This window comes from Drosophila obscura, unplaced genomic scaffold (genome assembly GCF_018151105.1).
Source record: "Drosophila obscura isolate BZ-5 IFL unplaced genomic scaffold, ASM1815110v1 contig_179, whole genome shotgun sequence".
Lineage (NCBI taxonomy): Eukaryota > Metazoa > Arthropoda > Insecta > Diptera > Drosophilidae > Drosophila > Drosophila obscura.
In genome coordinates, this window is record NW_024542766.1 from 7,510,902 (window position 1) to 7,537,681 (window position 26,780).

The 26,780-nt window shown below is 44.0% G+C and overlaps 1 protein-coding gene across 8 annotated transcripts in view; it reads right to left on the reverse strand.

The window, feature by feature from the left end:
* Nucleotides 1-715: 715 nt before the first annotated feature.
* The window catches only part of LOC111080758 (protein sickie), a 209,087-nt gene continuing 183,022 nt past the window's right edge, over nt 716-26,780 (reverse strand). For 5 of the 8 annotated variants that reach the window (XM_041592292.1, XM_041592290.1, XM_041592289.1 and 2 more), the window contains 4 exons: nt 2,618-4,488; nt 2,293-2,548; nt 1,748-2,227; nt 716-1,681 (listed from right to left, as the gene is read on the reverse strand). In XM_041592292.1, coding sequence (XP_041448226.1) covers nt 1,562-1,681; nt 1,748-2,227; nt 2,293-2,548; nt 2,618-4,488 — 2,727 coding nt within the window. In that variant the 3' untranslated portion in view covers nt 716-1,561. Of the gene's footprint in view, nt 1,682-1,747; nt 2,228-2,292; nt 2,549-2,617; nt 4,489-17,664; nt 19,192-26,780 lie in introns of all 8 variants that reach the window. The other 3 variants (XM_022376567.2, XM_041592295.1, XM_041592294.1) reach the window with 3 other exon arrangements.

Here is a 26,780-nt window from a genome sequence, read left to right on the forward strand (position 1 = left end):
TACAACAACAACTTTTGAAATTGTTATGCTCAAATGACCGAAAACTAGACAAATTCCAGACCGAGTACCAGGTGAACAGAAATCTTCAGCAGGCAGCTGGTTTTTCTTTTTTACACCAGGTCAAAGGCTGGTCGATATGAAACTTAGCTAGTACATACTGGCAAGCTTTTGTCAGACATCATGAGGCGCGAAATTCAAATGTACCGATTAGGCGAAATTAGCTTTGGCGTTGTTTAAATCTCTCTAATTCCGTCATTTCTCGTCCGGTCAGGACGTTGTACATGTCCCCGTGATCGGCAGGAAATCCTCGATATTATGGAGTCCTTATAAAGGACCAAGGATCAATGATATTTTCTCTAGTCATATATATATATCTTCATTTCTCCGTTATTTCTGGGGCGATGAAGGCAGGCAATGGCTTCCTTGGATCGGATAAATATCCTTCACAGAGTTGTGACAAAATTTTACCCAATAAAATGAACGCCAACTTTTTTTTTATATTATATTTTATTTTATTTTGATTTGATGTCATATCTCATAAATGCACACATTTAAATTAGACAGAGACACATAAATTGTTGTATTGTATCATATAGTTTTACTGTTAGTATGGATAGTACTTTGTGTTGGGGTTTCTCAACTGCTTGGGGACTTGTGGTTCTTCTTTTAGCTATTTATCCCAGGGTGGACACTTTTACGTATTTATGTTCGCTTATTTCTTGTTTTGAAGCGGGGGCTCTTGGCATAATAAATATTTAAATGGTACTTGCTGCTGCTGCATTGGGGCAGGGGATTGGGGGATCGGGGGGGCGAGGGATTTCTTTTTATAAATATGCAATATGTTTGTAACAATATTTAATGATAATTACGCAAATAATTAAACTAAAGTGAAAGCTTTTTCCTTCAAATATACACACACATCTTGTAAATTGGTAGTAGCAAAAACTTATAGCTACATTTTACAATAGGTTTAGATATTAGTTTACGTTTACGATTATTCTCATACGATCTGCCGGGGCCGGGGGAGGTGCCGGGGCTTGCGATTGGGCTTGGGAATTAGGGTATAAAAAGCCAATACCGCCGTACAGTTGTGTCGCTTAAGACTAGGGGATTTTGGTTTTTCTATGTACAAAAAGGATGTATTTTCTCAATTGTCTAACATTTCATGTTAGTTGGAGTTCTGTTCTCTCATTTTGGGTTGTTGGTTCGAACATCGAAGCGCAGCTGGGGGCCAAATAACTAGAGTTGAATGTGTGATTCTAAATGTGGTCCTGGTGAGGATTGGAGGTGGACAATTTGCATTTTTAACAAGTGCGCTAAAAAGTACAATTAACTCTAGATGTGGGAATGGATGGACAGATGGACAGCTAGGAGAAGTTATAGGCTAGAGAGTTGGTGCAAATGGAAACCTCTTGGAACTGCTTAAGAACTCGGCTGCGAAAGTAGTGCAAGAAATCTCATTTGTGCGGATTACGGGGTAATAGCAGCGGGCCCACAGCTAACGTGTTCGGGGGTTCGGCAATTTTCGGTTCAATTTGGCATGTACGAAGTGGGGAGACGTTTACTCGGCGCCCGCAGAGCTGTCCGGCGTCACATTGGAGTCCAGACTGGCGCAGTCCGACTCCTGATCCTGCGCCTCCGAGTAGTTGGCGGCCTCCTGCAGGCGCATCAGCATATTGAGCTGTGGAAAACAAAGCCGAGATTAGTATTGCAAATAATGATATTCCAAGGCAAAAAAAAAACCCACCAAAGGATCCTGGTTCTCGCCGTTTGTCAATGCCACGCCTTCTAGGCCCACATCCTCGGCATTGATCTGTCGCAGCGGTGGCACTGAGTCGGGCCCATAGGGCCAGGGATAAGAGTTGCGGATGAAGGCAGAGGGATCGTTCCAGGCGCCGCCCCGTCGTCCATAGAGCTGCACTCCCTCGCGCACCGCCTCGACCAGGTAGGGCGACAGATGGTAGTTCCAAATGTCGGTGAACCACACCTGCGAGTCCTTCAGGTCCAGCGGGCAGGAGAGGAATAGACGAGGCCCAATGGTCACGTCACTGGAGCTGTGCACTTCCAGGAACCGATTGATGTGCTGCCACACAGAGGGCAGCCAGGCCAGCACCGATGCCAGCTCTGGCTGTGGATGCTGCGTCTGCAGCTCCAGCTGGAATAGGCGCCGTCGCAGGAAGCGTCCAAGGAAGCCCTTGACGGGTTCCATGTGATTAGCCGTGAGGACCTGCAACAGGGTATTGGAGTTAGTTGCCATTCGGGGGGGCGTAAAGTTATATAGTAATAGCTTACCCATCGGAAGTTGTGGTGCAGCTGCAGATTGGTCGTGTTGCAGGTGGCCTGCGACATGGTGCCAATGATGCAGGGCAACTTATTGGCCGGTCCGGCGCTCAGCAGGCAGGAGAAGACATCGCCCAGGGCGGAGGCATGGTGCAAGTTGTCCAGAATGATCACAGAAGGCAACTCCGAAGCGCCATTCGCAATGGCCGCCTGCTCGGCAATGTGGCCCAGATACTGACGCAGATCCTTCGAGGATTTGTGGTCCACGCTGCAGCAGAAAAGTTAGGAGGAGATTAGTCGCAGATTCGATTATATGAGCTATGAGCTAAAGACTCACTTGAACGTGGCAATGGCCTCTGATGGATTTCCCCGGCCCGCACGCGCCACCAGAAACTCGGCCAAGCGGCGCGCCAAATAGGACTTGCCAGTGCCGCTGGGACCGCACAGAATGAGTCGCCTGTGCTCCGTGAGCAGACTGATGTAGCGGTGCACAATGCTGCGCGGAATGAGGCTGTCAAAGGCCAGACTCCCAACGCCCTGCAGGCAGATGTACAGCGTCCGGACACTGCCCACAATGTAGCCGCAGGGCAGAAGCTCGGGGAAACCCATCTCCGGGCCGCGCTTCGCCTCGCCCAGATGGTACGACGTGATGGAGTCGGTGTTCAGGCCCAGATTGGTGCCCGGATCGATGCGGGCCACATAGTCCTTGAAGGTCTTGCGCACAATGTAGTCGAGATTCTGCCAGGTCGTCTTGCCCGAGATGTAGGTGCAGGCGATGATGAACTCGTTGGAGCTGGCCGCTGCGAAGCTCCGCTCGCCCTGCCGCTCGTTCTGCGACTGGGCATCGGCCTCGTGACTGGCGATGATCGAGCCGTTGGCATAGAAGCCATCCAGCTCCAGCAGCTCCTCGCAGTACTTGGCAAACGACTCCGGCTGTCCGAGGTAGCAGGCGATGGCAATCTTCTTGCCGTCGCACACATCGGGCAGCTCCTCGACGGCGCTGGGCATGTGCACGGGACTGGCCAGCGGTGCCGCTTCCAAGGCCGGTGGCGGAGGCGTCAGATCGATGTGTGTGCTGGGACTGAGCGGCGCCACAGCGGCGGTGTTGGGTGCCGGCGGTGGCGGCGGCTCTGGCGCCGGTGCTGGTGGCATGCACTCCTCCTCCAACTCCTCGCTGAGCCGTCCCGGCAGCTCCATGGGCGGTCGCGCACTGCCATCGGCCAGCGAGTAGCGGCGCGAGACCTCAGAGATGCCGGCCACCGATCCATTGGGGCTGATCGCCTGTCCGAGGCTCACCTCGGAGCCGGCCAAGGAGCGGGTGGTCACCATCTTCTGCAGACGCTCGTTGTTCTGCTTGAGGGACATCATTTCGGAGCGCATCTTGTTCATCATGTCCTTGAGACTCTCCAGCTGCGAGGCGGAGCTGAGAGCCTCCAGCCGTATGTCGGTGAGCACGAGATCCTTCTCGCGCAGCTGCTTCTTGAGGTCCTCCACCACCTGCTGATCCTGGTCCTGGTCGATGGCATCGATGGGCTTGGCATTGTCGATCAGCGTGAGCGTCTTGGCGGGACTGCTCTGCTTGCTGTTGTTGTTGGGCAACGGCGGCGCCGGTTGAGTGGCCAACGATGCGAGACCCAATGGCTCGCCGCCATGACCATTGTGGAGCGTTGCCTTCCCGGAGCTGCTGTGCTCCTGATGATTGTGGTGCTGGTGCTGGTGCTGGTGGTGGTGGTGTCCCACATGGCGACTAGTCTTCGAGATCTTGGCATTGCGCGAGAAGGCCTTGGTGAAGCTGCTGCGCAGCCATCCCTTCTTCTTGTTGGCCTTGTTTTTGTCCTGCGCCGACGAGCAGCCCGAGCTTATGGAATTCAACGAGCACATGGAGTCGGTGCTCTGTTGCCGCACCATTCCCATTCCCAATCCCAAACCATTGCCATTGCTGGTGGATCTACTGCCACCGGGTCCTGGCGGTGGCTTCTGGTCGCCGGCCTGCGACTGCGACTGTGACTGCAGCTGATGCTGATTCTGTCCCATGCTCTGCATATGCGCTGTGGTGAGACCCGCCTGGATGGACTGCTTCCTCAGCAGCTCAATGGTCTGCCGCATGTCCGTTAGCTCTCCATCCTTGCGCTCCGACGTGGCCGTCAGCTGCTGCAGGCGATTGGTCATGTTGGTCAGCGACTGCTCAAACGCCGTCACCACATGGGCCTGCAATGGGAGAGGGAGAAGGAAAAGGAGAGAGGTTAGTCCATGGTGCTTTGGGGCTTGACGGGATAATTTATCATCACAATTGTGACTCTCCCATACCGATATACCCCCACCCATTCCCTCGTTCCCTCTCATAAGACCCCCCCTCCTTTATGAGCATATCTCATTCGTGTCTTGCATTTTAAAGTTCTCTGCCGTTCTCTACCGTTCTCTACTGTTCTCTCCCTCTGTTATGTTCTCTACTGTTGCCCTGTTTTATATGCAAGACGTTGCATTTGCCACTTGCAACTCACCTCTGCTGCAATCGTCGCACATGAGTCATGGCCAGCAGACAGCAGACAGCAGAGTGCAAAAGGGTCTAAAAGTCTAAGCTGGGCTTGAAAAACTTTTGAACAGATTCGACCCTCGTACACTGCGCCGAAAAATATGCGAAAATTGGTGGAAAAACTCTGAAGATATGGAAAAATTAAGGAATATATTCTCAGCTATAGAATTATTCAGTAAATGGTATGAGGAAATGGTGCTCCGAAAATGCTAAATGATACGTAGGAGAGCAATCTTTTTCCTAAGAAAAGAAATGTATTCAATCCCTTGATCAAGGGATCTTCCACATAAGAAGTTCAAGTTCTCCATTCAAGTGATCCTTTTTCAGAACTTCCATCGCTTTAATTTTTAGCTTCGAAATTCCCAGTAACCTTTTTTTATATTCCCAAAGAATTCTTTCCTAGCTTCTAAAAGATCCCAAAATACATATTGAAACCACCTTCTAATTGTGTGTGTGTTTTTCCCCCAGTGTGCTGCACTGTACCAACACTAGTGGGCATATTTATGCATTAGAACCCTGTGTCAACCCTTGGGCTGGAGCCCCAACAGAGCTGTTCTGTGGTTAAACTATTTTGCCGGCGTTTGGGTATTTTTTATGATGCAACGTGACTGGCAGAGTCACTGGCAGGTTATGGCTATTCCGAGACTGTTGGAGATTGAAGGCCTGCGGGCCAAGAAAGACAGCTGACTGACTGAGCAAAAACACAATGGATGGAGGCAGATGAACGAACCATTGAGAGAGACGCGACTCGATACAGAGACCAAGACGAAGGGTAACTAATGAGCGCCATTAGAGAAGAGTTTGGGGAAGGGCAGAGTTCAAAGTGACTCATAGCGGAAGTTGTAATTGCAATTGGACAGTCAGACGTGCCCCGCGCACACACACACACTCACACACACTCACACAGATTGAAGGCATTATTCGCATTTGCAGCGGAAGCCCTGAAGAATGAGTTAATTTATCTGGAAAGCAAATGGCGCTGCTTCTCTAAGGCAAAGGAAAATTGCCATTCATCAAAATTAAACAGAAATAAAACAGAACCAAACCAAACCAAACCAAGAAACGTGCCCTTTCTCCCCAACGATTTAACATTTTTATTATTATTAAATTAGGCGACTTGCCAGGCATTTTAAATGCCTTTTCCTTCTACTGCCAGCCAGACTAATTAAATTATAAAATTTGCAAACGTGATCACAACAGGGTAGAGCACCCAGCACCCTTCCTTACCGCCACACACATTGCCCCATGCCACATGCCACATACCACATTACCACACATAACAATAAACACGATTTAAATTAAAAAACCACGTACACCCCATAAACCCCCAGAGAAGGGGTGGCAGAAACACTCTCACACCAGCCCTGTTAAGGAAGGCTAAGGGTGGGGGGGCCGCGCAACCCTTTGAAACTTTCTCCGTGTCTCCATATCCGTTGGATATGCATCCGCATCATTTGTCTGCCAGCTCACGTAAGCGACAGGCATAAAAATTGATTACGCTGCGTATGAGTAACGTGACACACCACACGGAAGGATGTGTCTCCTGCTTGGGAATGGCTGGAGCAGGATGCCTTAACAATTAAATAATATTATCTGGTGGCACTTTTATATGACCAGAGGTCGTAAAAGTCGAAGCAGCACTTTTAATGGTGCCAGAGCATGAGCTCAGCTCAGCTCAGCTTTGGCTCAATTAAACCAATGGATTCACACTCGGACACGGACTGACCTTGAACTGAGATTCAACCCGCGGCTATAGTGGATTGAAGCTGAGACTTTGCTTAGCCATAGCTTGCAGGGGGAGGGGAGGACACGGGGACTATGATGAGTCCAATGGAAAACCTCAACCAGTTGCCGCGGCATAATTTGCATAAGCGACACGCAAATTAAAATGGAAAACGTGTTAGATGTTTATCGAAAAGTGAGCCAATGCATTGGATATGGGAAGGTGATAGACGTTGGAGAATATAAAGCCAACAGGAGGGGTGTATGGGAGGAGAGAGAGGGGAAGCTGCTGAACTGTAGAATCACCAACAAACAATTAATGAAATACGAGAAATTAAGGGAAATAAATGGAGAAATATTTGCCAATAAATTGCATTACCTGAGGAGTCATTGGAGGTATCGAATAACTATAGAAAAAGTGAAAATAAAAACCGCGATTCACTGACAAAACAATTGCCTGAATCGTGGTAGCCTACAGATCTACAGATATTTCGCTCATCGCATCACTGACAAATAATTGCACGCCCCCCAAGTGTCTTTCTATTTGTTTTCCATTTAATAATTGACTATGCCAAACGTGGATAGGTCTTGCTCATATCTCGCATGAGGTCATACCTATATGCATGTATGTTTTATATATCCAGAGGAATTAAACGAACCGCATGCCAATGCTAATATTGGTATTGGCGGCTTTGAGCTCGGGCTCAATTTGCCTGGCCCATAAGTGTAGAAGCGGCTCAATTTGCTTGGCCAATAAAGCACACTGCGCTAAGCATTTAATCGGAGATAATTATAGAGTGGAGTGGAGAGCTTTCGGTAGCCAGCCAGCACCTTAAATGGCAGGAAAATTAAGCAGCAAACGCTTAACGCTTTAATTTGTAAGATTATAGTGGCAGATTTTTGCAAGATTATATTGTGGACCCCCCACACATGGGGGAAAATGCTCTGAAAAATTAAAGCAAAATTGGTTTTTGTATGCTTTTCCTTCGTATTATTATTCCCTTATTACACCATTAGCTTTCTAGCAGCCCCAAACATCCTTCCTCAGCAACATCATCCTCTGTTTTCCCTTTCAACTTTCATTTTCGCATTGCAACTCACTTGATGATTCATCAGACGACTAAGCGAGACTCAACCTAATGACTGCAACAAAGACAACTTCAATGGACAGCAGCAGCAGCAGCAACAGCAACAGCAAAGTGTCTTTAAGCAAAGACACACAAAAAGGGGGGGGAGCTGGAGTGAGTGTTTCCCCAATGAAAGGAAACGCGCGCCAAAACTCTAAAAGTCAGACATAAAATGGGGGGAAACAAAATGGCAAAATGGAGAAGGGAAATGCTTGTAGAAGAGTAGCAGAAATGAACAAAAAAAATTAAGAAGCAACACAGCAGAAACATTCCCCCAAAACATCGATGCCTGCTGCCTCCTTTATGCTGCTGTCTTCCGCCCCTAAACAAAACACACAGCTCCATTCATTGAGCAGGCAGTCCGAACCTTTTAGCAGCGACTCTCAAACTGTAAGAGTGTGACCAGCGTGGAGGAGCAGGCAGGGCGTTATGTTGCTGCTGTTGCTGTTGCTGTTGTTGCACTTCATTTGCACGTTGAAGGCAACGAAGCGTTAAACGGTTCTGCATCAGCTGCTAGCGACACGCAGTCAGAGAAAGAGAGAGAGAGAGGGAGACAGAAGGAAGTGCAATAGGGAGAGGGTACAAGGGAGAAACACAGAGAGAGAGAGGCAGAAAAAGTGCGATAGGGAGAGATAAAAAAAAATGCAGCAAGTCGCTGGGGCCATATGCTAAATGGCCAACGCAAAAAAAAAAACACCAGCAATAGCAACGCTTACAAAAAAACATGAAAACTCAAGAGATGAAAGCTGCTCGAAGCTTGAGATACCCTTTAATACAAATTATTTGAGTGGAAGCTGTTAACAGAGTAGCTAGATCTTAATTTGAATGGTTGCAGTGATATTTTACGAGCTTCCTTTTGATATTTTTTCGGCTATGATTTCTGTTCTCATTTCTGTATAGCTAAAATTTCTACGCTTTGATTGGATGATCCATAAAAACGAGGCAGTTTTTCTGACAAAGATCTGAGGGTTTCCGAGGGTTAAAGTGCGATTGGCAAATTTATTGGCAAATATTTCTCCATTTATTTCTCTGAGTTGCGATAAAGTGCTCCTGCTCGATCATGTTGCTTTGATCGAAGTGCACTTCGTGCAGCGGAAAGAATAATATTAAAAAACAACATTATTTAGTAGTCAAAGGCAGCAACAAATATGCAGTATTCCCTTCATATATTAAGCTTAATCCCCAATAAATTCACTCTAATAATAAGCTCAAGGAAGCCTTATGCTTTTGTTGCTTGCCAAACATCTCTATCATTTCATAATGCCCTCTCTCTGTCTCTCTCGTCCAGGGTACACCCAGCCAGCAATGGAAACTTTAATTTGACTGTCAATGTGGCTGTTGCGCTTCGGCTGCTGCTGCTGTTGCCTCTGCTTCTGTTGCCTCTGCTGCTGTTGCAGCCTCTGCTGCTGTTGCCACTGATGCATTGCTGAATTTATTGCTGGCAATTTGCAGACACAAAACAAAGTTCAAGTTCAATGGCAGAGCCAGCCACACACAAAAAAAAGTTTCACAGTTTTTAGCCCATTCCAAAAATTAAACGCAAAAGCGAACTTTAAGTTGTGCAACAATAAAATCGCCAGTTGCTGATAGCTATAGTTGGCAGCTATCGCAGCATGATAAGAGTTCCGCTTGTGTCTGTGTCTCCCCCTCGATAAGGTTAGACCTTCGATTAGCTGTTGTAGGTGGGGGGGGGGGGGAGGCGTTTTGATTACCGACTGACTTAAGTGGGTCGCCAGGCCAGTGGCCAGTGGCCAGTCTTGGAGTTGGAGTTGAATTTATAGCCAACGGTTGACATTTCTACACACACTCGTACTCGTACTCGTACTCGTACATAATGTTGCATAAATCATGCTGCAGGCGTATGCTGCCCCCACTTGAATCATTCTGAGACACATCAGGCGACCATGTGTTGCCAAAAATGGTTCTCTTTGCACGAGAGTATCTTGTACAGAGATCTGTGTCTTGTATCTGTATCTCTGTGGGTGCTGCTGCTGGTGCTGGTGCTGCTACATGCCCGTGGGCGTGTGCACTTTGACCTTTCCAATGATTTATGTGCCCTCAACAAACAGCAGAATAATATGCCACAGTGTCACAGTGCCACAGCTCGCTGCATCTGCCACAGCAGCCCACTGCAAACTGCAAGCTGCCACTGTCACTGCCACTGCAACACTTGATATTTTGTTGTGGATTTATATAGAATGAAAGCAGCAATAGGAGGGGGCGCAGGGGACAGAGCAGCAGGAAGAACTGTAACAATTGTCACATGGCTTTCATTCCATTCCTGATTTATTATGCGGATGCAGGGCCATGCCTCTGCCTCCGCCTCCGCCTCTGCCTTTTGCCTGATTTGCATAGGAAAATCTTTTGTTGATTGATGAGCCCCCACACACACACACACACACACATATATATATTTTCCAGCTCATCCGCGCGGCCTTCGAGAGAGAGTGAAAGTTCAGGCCAAGGATGTGTGGGAGTGAGGGCATGGCCTGGCACGGGGGGTGCTGCTGGTTACCTCATGGCTAATTGATGAAGGCCTCGGCCTGAGCTTGAGGTTGGGTCAGGTTAGGCCGCCGTTGGAGGCATCACATATTAATTTCCAAAGGCAAATTTTAAGCGGAAAATATGTGTGCAGAGGTCTGACGAGTTTAACCTTGCGGGCAAACAAAATAGAGATAAACTATCTACAAAGTTGATGGATTTTTCCACAGAAATTAATGAAGATGTTAACCCCAGTGACCTTTCAAGTGACTGATGGAAGGAAGTGTGGAAGCCTCGTGTTTGGCTTTGGTGATTATTATGGGGGGAGACTTCACATAGATAAGATTAGCTTTTCTATAGTTAGTACTTCTGATAGCCATAGAACTAGCACTAGAACTCTTCTTTAGCCATAGAATTAGCAGCAGTGTTTCATTTAAATATATAGAGTGCCATTCGGTGTTCCTTTAATCATTTGCAGATTTCCTGTCTTCGAGATTCCTTCCACATCACATTTGTATCTCAATTCGATTTCTCATTCGCTTCGACTGACTGCCCTGACCTGCCCAGCCACATAATAAAATGATTAACAAACTAATCCGTTCTGATTGTTTCACACAAACAAAGATACAATATATATCGAAGCGGAGAGAAGTCACTGAAGAGGAGAGAGAGAGACAGAGAGGGGATGGATCCTCGGGGCGTGCGCAGAAAGAAACACAAGATACAAAAAAAAAAATAGCAAATCATCATTAAAAAATCTTGGACAACGGGGGAGCCAATCCACAGATCCACCAATCCACCGATTCAGCATCCAAGTCCGAGTGGAATTGTCTTTGATCCGCCGCCATCGCCACCGCCGCCGCAGACTCAGCCAAAAGCCTCCGACTGAAGTCCGGGCCACTGACTGCAGTTTCAGTTCGTATTTTTTGTGGTGCTGGAAGTTCTCCCGCTCTTCTCTCTCTTCGCTGGTGAAAGATCAAGAAGATTGCATTGCAGTCTCCCATTATTTGTACAATTGTGGATTCTTTTTAGCTGTGCTTCTCTCTCGGTACGGAAAATTCTCTCCGCCAAAAGAAAATTATTGCTACTTAGATAAATTTGCCATTTGGCTAATGGTCTACCCCCCACACACCCCCCGCCAACAAAACACCCGACACACAAACTTACGCTACCCCCATTGCAGATTTTTGCCATTTTATGGTTTTTCCATGTGGAAAACTTACCTGCAAAGAAAGAGAGACAGAGAAAGGTAAAGGAAAATTAGTTGGCGAGTCTATAAAATGCATTTAATTTCAAGATTGCTTTCTGTACAATACAAGATTTGAAAAGATTTGCAGTTTAATGACAGATTACAGAGAAATGTTTAATTAAACTTGAGCTTAAATGTTTCTCATACAAAGATTCAAAGCTATTTTAACAAGCGTATTTTTAGTGATTAAGCGTACGGGCATCTCCATAGATAAACTTTTAATAAAGAAAAGTGAAATTTGTGGGATTTTTGGGTATTATGGGAAGAGATTTCGTTGGAGTTTCCAATTCATTTATTCATTTATATGCTTAGCGAAAGATTAACCCATTTGTGTGGCTCAGTATTGAATATGGGAGTGTCTAAATAGTTATTCCATAATTTTAAACACAGGAAAAAGCTATAAGACCTATCATATTATGTATCTCCATTTTTGCTTTTGAATTATTATACCCAAATTCCCTTTCCATATATCCGATTTAGTCCAAATTTTGTTACACAATTATTTGTAAACTTCTTTTAAGTCCCCCAAAACCCAATCGATCCTCTACAAATTCATTTCGAAATCGCTTCACAAACTCAATCAGAATATACGATTATTAACCCTGGCCTCCACATTCTGTGTGCTGCCAGTCCAGTGTCCAATTTATCCCTTTATTAAAGCCGAAAACAATCAAAACAATGACTGGGGTGTCCCTGTGACACGATCAATGGCTATTCAAGTGCTCTACGCTTCCCCTTTGCTTTGGTTTCATTTCTTCTTCGTTTTTTGTTTGGTTTATTGATTTCTTTGCAAGACCGGAAGCCGCAAGAGAGGCACGTTCAGACAGACATTCGACAAGAGACACAGACAAGAGACAACAGACAACAGACAATGAAGATGCATGCAACCAGTTTGTTCGATGATAATATAATATAATTGTGTTGGCCTGCCGTTGAGTTTGAAAATTCAAATCGACAGAGCGAGAAAAGTTGTGTAAGGTACGCGTATTTGTGGCCCTCTTTGTTGCTTATTAAACAAAAGTGCAATGGGAATGGGAAATTGATGGGCTCTGGTCGTGCCGCCTTCTCTTTGCGGTCTTGTCTTTGGTTTCCCATTCCGATTCTGATTCAGTTGTGCGTTCTGCGTTCTGCGTTTTGTGTTCATTTGTTTGTTTTGATTCTGGGTTTGGACTTGAGTTTACTTTTGCTGCTGCTGCTGCTGCTGCTACTGCCGCTGATTTCCTTGGGGAGACACACAGCCAGCCAGCCAGACAGACAGACAGTTACAGACTCGTCCTTTTGCCTCCTCGCACAACAAACAAGCTTCATCATGGTCACGTCTTTATTTCTCTGTCTATCCATCTGGTGGCCGTGGCATGGCATCTCCTGCCACAGCCACTGCCACTTTTTTTTTTTGTTGTTTCCTTCAGCTTGCCTCTTGTTGTTTCTGCGGTCGGAAACAAGTTTTTGTTTTGTTTTTGTGTTTCTGTTCTGTTTTTTTTGCTGCTGCTGTCGTTTTCGGTCTGTAGGTCTTTTGGGAGCCCTGTTAAAGAACTACAAACTGGTTTGTTCAGCCACCAGCAGCACCACCTGTGACGGGCCCAAAAACACACACACACAGAAAAACCCCCCAGTCCAAGCCCACCGAAACAACAAAACAACAAAAATTAAAAAAAAACTATTCGTACGATACAAGCCAAACACGTGCCCCGAAAGATCAGAGGTGGACTTTTGCTTTTGCTGACTTGCATATTAAAACGATTATTACGATACGATTATATGTACATGAATGTAGTTATAAATATTTATAATTTAATTACAAATTGAATGCAATTGGTAGAATTGGTAGGAGAAAGAAAAAACAAACAAGTAAGAATGCTATTAGCAATGGATCTTGCGACTTTAATGTGCCTGCTAATCGGGTACGGGGAACCAAGGAACGGGCTACCTTCAAGTATGAGTGGAAATGTCGTTTGTACTTCTGACAACAAGAATAGTTAACAATACTTATCCCATTGCTATGAATTTGAATAGATATTTAATTAATAGCACACTTAGCAAGTATCCACAACGCCAGGGTTTTTCTTCATATTTGATAGCTGTAGATAGCATGGAAAAGATGTCATCCTATCTATCCTGATGTCTAACCCTTCTTTTTCACTCCCAAAATATATTTTTTAAGACACAAACAAGCAAGGAAATGGATATAGCTACTTCCTTAATGATGCTCATCAATAAAATATATTAATTTTTAGTTTAAAAATTCTTTCTACCCCATATATTAAATACATTCCCCTGGCATACAATATACCCTTCTACCCAATGGGACACACAAATCTATAGAAATATTTGGTAATCATGTTTGAAAATAAGCCTCAGAGTACTCGTAAATCCAATGTAGCTGTCATGTTGCCACTGACAGCAAAACGAACTGCAGTTGAGAAACAGATGGAGTTGAGATATTAACTGTGCAGATAGAGATTCAAGAGTTGTAGTTGCATTTGCAGATATTCAGTTAGTCAACCAGTTTCTTTGTTGGAAGCACTGCAATGCCGCGCTCAACGCGCAACGCGACGCGCCGTGGCAGTGGCAATTACTACGAGTATCTATGAGATACAAATATATTGCATGTGGATTCAGCGCGCGCTGACAGGCAGACAGACAGACAGACAGACAGCCAGGCAGCCGCTCTCCACACAATCGCCGGCCAATCGCCAGTTTGCCATCTCGTTTATCATAGAGCAAACGGTTTTAATAAGCGATTTTCAGATAGATAAAAAATACAACAAGTTATTTAAGGCCCGTTCGCCGCCGCACTGAAGTTGAAGCTGGGAGCTGGGAGCTGAAGCTGGCAATTTGTTGGCATTTTGTCAGCCCCAAAAGATTTATTAATTATGCAGAGCACAGAGGAGAACTTGAAAGTAGAACACAAACGGTTGATGAACTGTCCTTGTGCGCCATAATGAGGCCTCAAACTGCTGGTTAATAAATTCTGTTCTCCATCCAAAGGTGTTACATTAAAAGGTGGGAGCAATCCATCAGAAAATCAAGCGGGCAACCTAACACTCTATGAACTGCTCTTTAGAATGGATTTTCTGAAGCATTCCATTACCCTTTCTATCCGTCCATCCATCCATTTGTCTGTCTGCCTGTCTGTCTGCCGTACGGAAACCATTAGAAAATTAACAATCATAAGCCGTCAGTCATGTGATTTCAGCCATTTAACACTCAATTGAAGCACTTGAATGAATTGAAATTGTGAGCACAAAGGCACTTTACATTCATTAATTATGCTGCCCCTTCTCTTGTATGGAATAATAATAATAATCAAATTCACATTAATCACAAATGTAGGAATTGATAGAAGTGACGGATATGGCGATATATATCAATGAATTTATATCTCTTATGTTTAGTTTAACAAAAAAAAAAATAATAGAAGTATATACGTTTAAAAATTATGCTTAATTATAATCATTTTCTACCTCTATATAGATATAAATATCGTTAAATTCCTCGCACAGCACATCCCTAATTGCTTTCCACTCTAGTTTGCTCTCGAACCTCGAACCATTGTCATAACGATGACCCATTGTATTTTATTGGTAATTGCCAAATATGTAAATTGAAGAAATAAAACATCAAAAGTAAAAAAAAAAAGAAAACAAATTAAATCAATTAAAAGCAATCAACTTTTGGCATTCAAACAATTGCTCCCCATCGTTGAACTCTTTAATCAAATTATATTCTGATATATTCTGATCTCACCTATGACATGGTCAGTGATGCTCAAACTGTACTACTGAATCTATCTGCCCTGTGACTAATACTATTAAACTGTAAGAGCTACCTGGGATGACTTTTGATCGAACGGAATATTCGTACATAAATATTTTCTTACTTATGGAATAAAAATAGTGTGGAATATTATGTTGTGTTTTACATATATTATTGCTTAATAATAATACTTTTATTTTCGAAAACGTGAAAAATATCGATCAGAAATCCTATGAAAACAATAATAAAAGTTTAATATTCAATTTAAACTATTAAAAATTATTCCAAATAAAATTTCAAACTTCCAAACTATTACAAACCACATCGAAATTTATCAATCATTTTTAATTTTATCGACGATTTCCATCACCCCCAAATCCCCACTCTGTTCACACGCCAACTGACAATTTCACTTTTCATTTTCATACTCCCTCGATGGAGGCCGACAGCTCAAGTTACCTACTAACCCAAGTCGCTGTTGCTCTGTCGCTGTCGCAGTCCCAAGACACAGAGAGTCCAGTCCCAGACCAAAACATTGGGGACTGACTGCTGGCGGCAGCTGCTGCTGGTGCTGCTGGTGCTGCTAGTGCTCATAAATAAACATGAAATAAACATGAAAAACGCCTTAAAAAAAAAAAGAGCAGAGCTAGTGGCGTCGCAGAGGCTAAGTCTAAAAACCGCTTTAAAAAAACGCGCCAAAAAAAAACACAAAAAAAAACCTTAAGAAATAAAAAACAAACGTACTCCAAAGTGTACTCGTCCGAACCGAACGAACGAACGAACGGCATTAATGGCAACTTTATTTGTTTTGAAAGCTGACATTGATTGGACCCGCAATTGGCGACGAAATTGTTGTTGTTGTTGGTGTAGTCTGCTGCTCAGCCTTTATGTGCAGGAGCCAGGTATCAAGGTATCGACGAGGCATCGTGGCATCGTGGCATCGAGGGGTTTATGAATGGCTATCGAGTGTGTATTTTGGTATAATATTCAGATCACACTTAAACACGTATCGAGTATTGGTGGGTTTTAATTGGGGTCAGGTTTTGGGCAGAAATAAGGGGATTAAATTCAATTGATTAATTCATCAATCGAGTAATAGCTTATATAGAAAGAATTTCTTTCACTTCGATATTTACTATAATTCATTAATATTTTGTGTGTTGAATTCCACTCTAATTCTTATCTTTAAAGCCTGTTATGTACGAAATATGATCTCTCTCGCCCAAACTGATTCCACAAGTATCAAGTACTCCCGAGTTATCTATAAAAAGAAAACACAGTCTATAAATCAACAATCGTGTTGCCTTTTGCAGGGCATTCCCATGGCTGAGCAAACCGCACTGAAAGCTGGCGATTTCTTTCGTGGACATATCAATTGCATGTTCTGCGAAATCAGGTCATCAGTTTTGGTCATCAGCAGCATCAGCAGCATCAGCAGCACTCGTAGCAACAGCAGCACTCGTAGCAGCAACAACAGATGTTGTTTGTGGTGCAGCAGCTTCCACCACAACGGACATAGTCGTAGGATTAAAATCAGGAACAGTACGAGGAGCAGCAGTGTAATCCATGGTACGTGAACCTAATGGGAAAGACGTTTGGGCCAGCGTGGTTCGTTTATTTAATATGCCAGAGAGCAGAGAGCCAGAGCCAAAGCCAAAGCCAGAGCAAAGGAGCACCCCAAAGGCCTTAAGACAAGCGACAAATGCAGGCAGGCAGGCAGTCAGGCATGCAGCTCCAGAGGCTCCTCATGCAAGTTTGATTAAATCAATCAGTGGGTAAAGCATCTAACGGCGACTGACAGTCGTACTTGCCTCTGGCTTCATCTGCCTCAGACTGTTGCAGTTGCAGTTGCATTTTCTATTTGCTGTATTTGCTGGCTGCAGTTGCAGTGGCATTGTTGGTCAAGTGTGTTGAGGTTGCTGCTGATGCTTCTGCTGCTGGTATCTACATTGCTTGGCCATATTCGATGACTTGCATTCGTAATGCCATTGCCGGATGAAGCGAATGCCATGCCATGCCATGCCATGCCAGGTGAAGACATCATCACCAGGAGGAACCGCACAGAACACAGAACATGGACACCATGAAATTTATAACAGTACCAACAAAACATGGCGGAATTTGTAGGAAATTTATTCGAATTTGTAATGTTCATTCTCTGTTCTCTTTGGTCAGTTTATATGCCATTTTATAGGGGTGATTGGTATTAAAATATTCGATAGATCATTGACAAAAGTTATCAAATCATATAATTCATTGTAGTAGGTAAAATGCATTCAGCGATTAATCGATTAATAAATCTACAGCCATTTCGATAATAGCACTAATTTATCTATAAAAAGAATAATAATCGATAAGTTATCAATCGGTATAGATCGAAAATATTGATTGCAAATTCTAGTTATATTCTATTATAATTCTATTTTAAAGACACTTTATCGATACTTTTTATCGATTTTTTTATTATCGATTTTTAATCGATTACCAATCGCTTGTTATCAAAACATTTACATCACCTGTTCGAGTTCCTCTTGCGGCGAAGCGGCCAATGTCAGCGAAGGTTGACCTCCCACTCCCATTCCCCCACTGATTGGGGGACACGACTGCCGCTTAAAGTCCCTGCGGATGGCCAGCTCGTACCAGGGTATCAGCGGCTTACTCCTTAGCGTCGTCTGGCAGCCAATCTTAAAGTCCAAGGGATCCATGTACTCCGGAGCCATGCGATTCAGATCACTGACGGCCGCATCCGCAGAGGCATAGATATTCCCCACCGACTTGTTGCCGCCGCGATGCGTTCGCCAGTGTCCGCCGGTGGCCATGTCCAGCATGGAGCCCACGGGCACATCGAGGCTGCGGTGCAGACCCGCCCCCATGCTCTTGACCCGCATGTGCCCCAGCGTGTGGTAGCGCCGATCCACGGCATTTGGGAGCATGGGCATGGCACTGGGCACCACCAGGAGCTCGTCCTGGTCGATGGTGGCGAGGCTCTGACTCGTGTAGGATCGCTCCAGCAGCTCCACACTGCTGCTTCGCTGCGTGACTATCGGCAGCTCGTACAGATTGAGGCGTGTGCTGGTCGGTGGCCTCGTCGGCGTGGCATAGATCTTTGGCTTGGCATAGAGACTCTCGCGGCGCACGGGTGCGGGCGGTGGCAGGCCCGTTGGCGAACGTGGCGCGTCCGTGAGCGACAGCGTCATGGGTCGGCGACAGCCCGTGGAACCCACGGAATTGTGTCGCAGCGTGGGCGGACGTATCCTCGGATCGCGCTCTCGCTCTCTGTCCCGTTCCTGCATATCGAAACTGATCTTGGGCAGAGGCGAGTAGCAGCCCCGCTCGGAGCTGTCGTAGGAGCTGCGCAGGCCGCTGTCCAGCCGCCGCTTGGGGCTATCCGGTGCCGTGTACAGAAAGATGTGCTCCTCCTCCCCCGCCGTATTGTAGTCGGGCGTCTTGGGCGTGGCACTGCTCTGCAGCGAGTCCAGGGAGAAGCGCGAGTTCTTCTTGACATTCTGATAGTCGCAGGGCATGCTGCCACCGCCCGAGGAGCTGCTGGCATCGGAGAGCGGTCGAAAGCCCACAGAATTCGCTGTGGTGCTCGCATAAATGGGCTCCAGATCGCCGCCTATGGTGGGTGTCCTCACTGGCTTCGCACGGGCATAGATCTCCTCGGCATTGCCCTGGCTATAGCTGCTCCGCAGCGACACAGTTCTCTTGCGTTGTGGCTGCAGAATGATGTGCGGATGATGTGCGGGGGGTGTGGGCTGTGTGGCGGCAGCCGCCTCGGTGACCTCTGCGGCGCGTATGGAGCAGGAGCGGGTCAAACCTCGCGCTCGAATCGTGGCATAGCCATCATAAATGGGCGCCGCAATGGGCGATGGAGGCGGGCGACTGCTGGTGCTAGCAGCAGACATTTCGCGTTTCGCGTTGGATTTTTTCTTTTTCTTACGTTTTCGGTATTTCGATTTGAGTTTTTCACAAGTTTTTCATTTTGGTTTTCGTCGGCTGTTCGTTGTTCACTTTAAAGTTTAAACATTGATTAATCGCTGCTGCGGCAGATACGAAACGAAATTGAGGATTCAAATTTATCATTTGGATTCGACTCTGGGGGTAACCCAGATATATTTTGTTTAATGTTGTTGCCCCACTCGTTTATTGTTCATTGCTAGGGCAGCCACGTCCCTACCCCCTCCATTCCTGGCTTGCATCAATCATTTTTAATTGAAGCATGGATTCCATAAATTGAACGTCCAATGAACTGGCCCTGCCCTGCCCTGCCTTGCCATCTCAAAGTTAGAGTTGATTCCTCAAGAGTCGCAGATAATACTCCCCAGAGCAAGAGCGAGAATCGTGGCTGTGTCCCTCAACCTATTCAATTTCTATGTCTATCCCGGCAACTTGTTTCATTTTCTATGGCTCAGTCGCCTAATTAACGCCTAATTAGCATCCATTTCACATGACGGGTTTTCTGATTGACAGCCAAAAAGAGAAAAAAAAACTATCGCACCTCAGAGCAACTTAATGGAGCAGCAGCAGCACAATGGTTACGAGTAGATGGAGATGGAGAGACCTAATGGATTTGACTGCTTTTCAATGTCAAATTGCGTAGCACGTGAGTGGAATTTAATGGGGGGCGGCTGTTACGAGAGCTATCGATTGTACAGAAATTACAGAATCATAATTTACAGTATAGTTAATTGAACCCACAACCCTTAGGAATATATCCATGATATTAGTTCCCACCCGGAACTGCATTTTCATGTTTCATCTTTCTGATATTTCGTTTGCCCAAACATTTTATGAGTTTTATCAACTACTTGACACATTCGACTGACACCCAACGGGGCACTCAAAACATACAAACGAGTATTTGTATCTGTATCTTTGCCATGTATCTATCTCTAGCTATGTGTAAGCTTGTGCCATGTTGGTGTGCTGCCATTTCTATAGCCTTTTTTTGTTGTTGTTGTTGCTGCCTGTCAATTGGTTTGTTAGTTCTTTGGCCTGCAGCAGTCGTTGACACTTGAGCGAGACAGACAGTGAGACAGACAGACACAGAAGGAGGAACAGTTCTGGTTGCCAGCGCCTTGCTGGCGCAAAAAAAAAAAACAAAAAAAGCTGCACTGCCCTGCCGCCTGCTGCTGCTGGCCAAGAGTCTGGGTTGGGGAGCGACTTGGGCTTGACTTCGGATCTGGCCTGCCGACAATAACAAGGAAATGCAATAAACAACAATTTTCTAATGTCATCAACATATACAGACGACGAACGTTTCGATGTTTCTGCTTTATTGTTGTTGATTTTGCCTGTTGCAGCTGCTCTCTGAATCTCTCTCTCTCTCTCTCTGTCTTTCACGCTCTTTCTGTCTCTCTTGCCCTCTTTTTAGCACTGCGTGAATTGGCTGTAATTGTTTTGATTGCACTTCATGGGGTATCTACTACTATGTATATGCCACAGTAAGTTCCCTCTGCTGCTAACTCTCTGTTAGAGTGCTAAACCACTTTAATTGTGGGCTCTGGTCTGCAGTACAGGATGTGAGGGAATGTATATAATTTTAATACAACAACTCAATGCGAATGAAGTAATTAAACACAAAATTAAAGTTCTGCAATAATTGCAGAGAGAGTGTCAGGAATGGAGAAATGTCAGAAAAATCAAAGTTAAGTGCAGTTGTTGTAAGTGCACCAGAATCTGAGACAGGAATTACACTGCTACACTTAAAATGGGCTGGGAGTGAAATGAACTTCGAAGTCTAGTAAATAAAAAATAAATAAAAAAATAAAATAAATAAAAAAAAAACCTGGAAAATAACTAATTCGAAATCTTCGAGAATTCCCCATAAAACTATGCGCAGTTTCTACCATTTTTACATTGATTTTTCTTACATTTTTTTTTTGGTGAAATTTGCAGCTTGAACTTTAAATTTAAGGCCACATCTTCACGTTCAACCTTCAACAAATGCACTGTGTGCATGCACATTTGGGAGCAACTGTGCTGCTACCAACCTTAAAGTCAAACAAAAACTTTTTTAAATGCAAGAAACTAAACTAAACGTAGTTTCAAAGTCAACCCAAAAAGCAGCCAAAAAGTTTGTTTTAAGTCAAACTTAAGTCGGAAAGTCACGAAAATGCGCTTCAAGTACATTTTCAACTGTTTTAAATTTGGTAAACAAAAATTGCAGTTTAATAGAAAGACCCAGACAGTGCTGCAATTGCAACAGAAATACGATTTTAGATGAATTAAAGTATCACCAATCAGATTTACATGGGTCGAGGGGTAACAAAGAACTCTAGTCCTGCTTATAAAGATTGTGTCGCATAGGCCATGCCACATTGCCACACCACACCCATTCCCCAACAATCCACAAGGCCATTCACACAGATGCATGAACTGGGTACATATGTATGCATGTGCATAGATATATGTATCATAAATTGTAGATGCCTGCCTGCCCGCGTTTGTATCGTGGCAATCAATCAACCTTTCAATGCAGGCATCTCAGATGACAATGTGAATCACCATCTACGGTTTGATAAGCACTGCTGCAGCTGACACTCACTCGACGACCGACGACGACAAAAAGTGTTGCAGTGGCAATGCGGAAATCTCTCAATATTTATGACCTATGCAAAAACACACAAAAAAAAAAGCAAAGCAAAATCATTTCAAAAGACAAAATCACAGCAAAAGTGGCAGAGAAGTGAGTCACACAGCCTTAGGCTACAGTTTGAGAGCAGCTACGGCTAGGAGTTTTGAGCGTAACTCAGGCTACAGTTCTCGAGTAACATTTTGAGAGCTTCTCAGCTGCGTCCCAAAGTTTCAGAGCAGCCAGCACGGAGTCCGCAGTTTGACAGCCACAAAAATCCTTAGTTGCGCAGCCACTGGACCAGTCAATAATTTCAATCAAACCACGACTCAAATCGTGCAAATTGATTCGAAAATAAAAGGCGCATATAAATCAAAATTTTGTCAAAATTTTCAAGCACCCACAGGGCATCAGAAAATCAAAAAAAATCAAAGCTCTCTCTCTCTCTCTCTATTATGCAATTGCAGTTTGCATTGGCATTTAATAGTCTATAGTATCTGCTCGTGTATATCTTTCAAGAGAAATATACGAGTATGCATTTATGTACGATGAACTTTTGTGGCCGCCTGGAAATGCCAAAAGTTCAGACTGATTTCCTGTGCGGAGGCGTTTTTCTTTTATTAACTCTTTTTCTTAACGATTTTTTACCCTCTTTTCTGCTGTTGTTGTTGTTGTTGTTGGTTTATCTGTAACGCACCTTTGACAGCAGCAGCAGCAGCAGCAGCAGCATTGACAACTTTCGCCAAAATGCAAAGCCACCAACCAAAAAAAAAAACCATCGCCTTATCGCGAGTGTCTGTCTGTCTGTCAGTCCGCTGACTCTCCACCTTTTCTCTGTGTCTCTCTGTCTCTGCCACAGATTTTTGGGTGCTCTTTCCTGTGGGCAGAGGCAGACCACAGACTAGAGCACAGAGGCACTGTCTAGACAACGCGGCTGCTGCTGGCTGTTGGGGCGCTGTCTTATCATTGAGCTCGAATCTCAAAAGGAAATTGCTTTAAATTTGTGTGTAGAAGAAAATAATTATATAAAAGTAATAATAATGAGTGACATTTCAGTGTCTGAAAACTGTGGGCTGATTAATGCATTTACGTGCAATGATTAAAGCGATCAAGAGATCAACTCAACACATGTTCTGTTATGCTGTCTTGGGGGTCGTCTTCTGTCTGGCAACAACAACAACAACAAAACTACTATACGATACGTTTTATTTTTACTGATGATGATGATGCTGCTGCTGCTGATGTTGTTGACATTGGGTTGCTCTCGAGACACTTCATTGATCGATTATTTCAAAGCTACGCAAAAAATACAAAAAAACTCGTTGGCTAATTGTGTCACAGGCAAAATATCCGAAAAATTCTACTACGCCACTTCAATGCCAAAAACTGGTTGAAAGCACACAAAAAACAAAATGCGCACACAAACAAAAATTCATGACTTGGAGAGCTGTCAACTGCATAGCTAAGTAGCCTCTCGGGTTTTGGGTTTTGGTTTTCGTTTGGGTGTTAGATTTGACAGGCACTCAATGGGCTTTTGTGTATAATTTAATTTTTTGCTGCTCAAGAAGGCTGCTCCCCCAATCATAATTTAAGGTGTGTGTGTGTGTGTAGAAAAACTATAAAAACATAATAATTAATAATAATATAGACGCGTAACAACAACAATTTAATGCCCCGGCATTAAAGTATTTTATAGATCGTATTTCATTTTTATATAGAAATTAACGTTGGAAACATATATTTCCGTTGACAGCAGCAAAAACGGCGGCGGCGGCGGCGGCGCCTGAAAGCATTGCCAAAGTTATTTCCATTGAATTTTTTGGGTTGCCTTTGGGGCTTATCATCGAACGGTTATCGCCCAGAGTGAACTCGGATCGTAAAATTAATAAATTTATGTATTTATGCAAAAAGTAAAAGAAAAAACAAAACAAAGTCTTGAAAAGGGAGCGCCAGGCGATCTACAAAAAACTAAGAGTTATCTTGTTGCTCTTGAAGAGGGTATTAGGACTTTGAGAAGAGGTTTGGCAAGGCGTGGAAAAATGAGGAGAATTTTAAGCAAAAGTTAGCCAAATAAAAGAAAAATGAAGCTCGTAATATATGCAACAAATATATAGATTCAGAATCTGAGGCGGAATCATTATAGGTACTAGAGAACTCCATGAATCCATTTCGAACCTCATATGAAACGTTCAGAAAAGAATGAGTGCATTGGGATGAAAATTTGCGTTAATTGGACTAAATTTGTGTGCTAAAAATTAAAAAAAAAAAACTGGCACAAATGTGGAAAAGTATAAGACGCGATAAAGTCTCTGTTTCTGTATTTATTTATTTTTTATTAAAGAATATATCCGTTTAAAACGTTGCACAAAATCTTTATTGTGGTTCAGTCAGTCCTCAAGTCGAAAGTCGAACCTTTGAAATTGTAACACTAAATCATAAATAAATGTAGCTGTTCCTACAATAAATCCCTTGCAGAAAAACCCAACAAAATGTTCACAGATTGCAGCCCAAGGTATGGCTTAGGGTTTGAAGGGTTTCAAGGGGTAATCCAATCATATTTAGCCCAGATTAAGCATTATTAACGTATACCTGCACTGGGATTAACCTAGGCAGCAGGGTATTTAGAATTTCAGCGCACATTCTGCTGCTGCTCATTTATGCTGCTCATATATATTTTTCTTGTATCTTGTATCTCTACTCTGACGTTTATCGAAGTGCATTAATTAGACACGAAACCTGCTGTGTGAGAGGGGGAAGGCATTGAAGCCTCTGTCCAAGTTTTCGGCGGAACTTTATTTAGCGGGTGGAACCGGTCTTAAGATGAGAGATCTCGACTGAACCGAGACAGACCCTCCTCCAAAACCACTCCACTCCACTCCACTCACTTCCTCACTCAACGCAGCAGCAGCAGCAGCACTTGACAGCCAGCTGAAGCACATAAGCGCTTTTGTGGAAATTATAAACAATTGAGGCTAATTTAAGTTTTCTTTTTTTTCTTATGCCAGCAAAGGCTTCATATATCGTATATCGTGTTCATATATATAACAACATTAGGCATGTAACTCGAGAGGGTTTTTTTTTTCGTTCATTTTCAATGGGGGGAAATGAGTTTTTTGCGTCAATCTGCTCGAGCATATGAGAGATCTTTTATATAAACGAGGCGAGCCTTAATGCATTTCATTAAAAGTTACTTGAGTGCCCGCCCAGCAGAGATGCGACGCTGGCAATTGCATTTGATTGCTGGACTGGAAAACCAATTGCATAACGAAGGTCGAAGCAAGAGCTGCTTCCCCACCTCCCTCCCAGTCGCAGTAGATGGCTCAAAACAAGCATCTCTAATGCGGCAAAATCACAGATAATGTCTGCTTAATGATGAAGATAAGTCTGCAGTCTATAATCCCCCCCCTTTCAAGTGTTTATTATCTCAAGAGATAGAAGGAGAATTTGTGAATTTAAGCGGATTTTTTTGGTTGTATGCAAGAGCAGCAAATAAGTGATAGACGTTGGAGATAAAGAGTGAGAGGCGGCAGTGAGGAGAGATTTCAAGCTTTGCAAGCTTAAAGATACTTAATACGATTTTGGATAGCAACAACGAAAAGAGTGATGCTAATTTATGGGCTAATTTTAATCTGGTTACTGGATGCAATGGATACCCATGCCTTTCTTTTTGAAGCATTTTGTATGGAAAATATTGCATTTTTCTATAGAATATTTTATTTTATTTGCTACTTTTGTGGATATATATTGGTATATAAACCAATTTTAACGGACATAAAACCGTGCCAAACTATTTTTTCTAAGAGAGAAAACTTCAGAGAATTTTTCAATAATAAATATAAAGCTTTGACGAATTTATATGCCTCCAAAATAATTATCTGATAACACTCTTTATTGCTTCCTTCTCTACTCTTCAAGATCTTAATCAAACAGCAGTTTTATTAGCCTTTAGATACAATTTATAGCAACGAAACTGATGTGCAATTTTATGGGTTAAATTTTGATGTATTTCTTAAGAAATTCCACCAAAAACAAACCACCTTTCCAAGACGTTTTCTTACCACTTTAAGAACATTTGTCTACTCCGCTTTAAACCTCTCGAAAAAAAAACCCACTCTCATATCTTTCATCTCTCTAAGCAGACACGAGACGGCGAGGCCTCTGCCAAATGTTACAATGGGATTGCTGGCACCTACACAACAGCTACAGCTACAGCTACAGATTCAGATGCCTCGACACAGACACAGACACAGCTTTTTTTTGTCTAACTATTACGAGTGCTCGTACACTCGTCGTATTATTGTCCATTGGGGATGCATGTTACGGGGGCATAAACAAAGTCGAGAGACCGCCGAACCCCCTTAACCCCAAAGCCCATTGCCCCGAAAAAAAATGCAGAGCCAAAAAACAAATAATACACGATAAAGAAGAGTGTGAGAGAGAGAGACAGAGAAAGAGAGGGGAAAAGTTTTTCATTATTATTATTAGCGATGAAGATGGGGGTCTGTAGATATAATAATAAGTAGAGAGAGAGACAGTGAAAGGGGGAAGAGTGATGGAGGGGGGAAAACTCATCAGCATAATCAACAAAACAAGAGAGTTAAAGGGAGGCAGGGCACAGGCACAGGCACAAATGTTGCATGCAACATGCACACGAATAACCAGAGAGAAGGTCCCTCTCTGACAAGCAGACAGACAGACAGACAGACAGAGTGATGTGGAGTTGTCGTCATTGTTTTGTGTATACATATATAATAATTTCTGGTACTGTGTTGTGTTGTGTTGTCCATCAAGTGGACGACGTCTCGTCGCCGTTGCACAGATGTGCAGTGCAGCCAGAGAACTTCTGTGGCAATTGTAATTACGAATGAAACTCAAGTGGAACTCCAGTTTGAGATCGGTAGGGCCTTCCCACGAAGAGTATGGGGGTGGGGTGGGGGTATATTAGGGGATTCTATCCGTATGCAAACCAATAAATTTCCAATTGCATTTCATTAGCCTTCGAGCATTCAAAGCCGAAGCACTGACCCCCAAGGTTTCGCTTCTCTCATCGTCTGA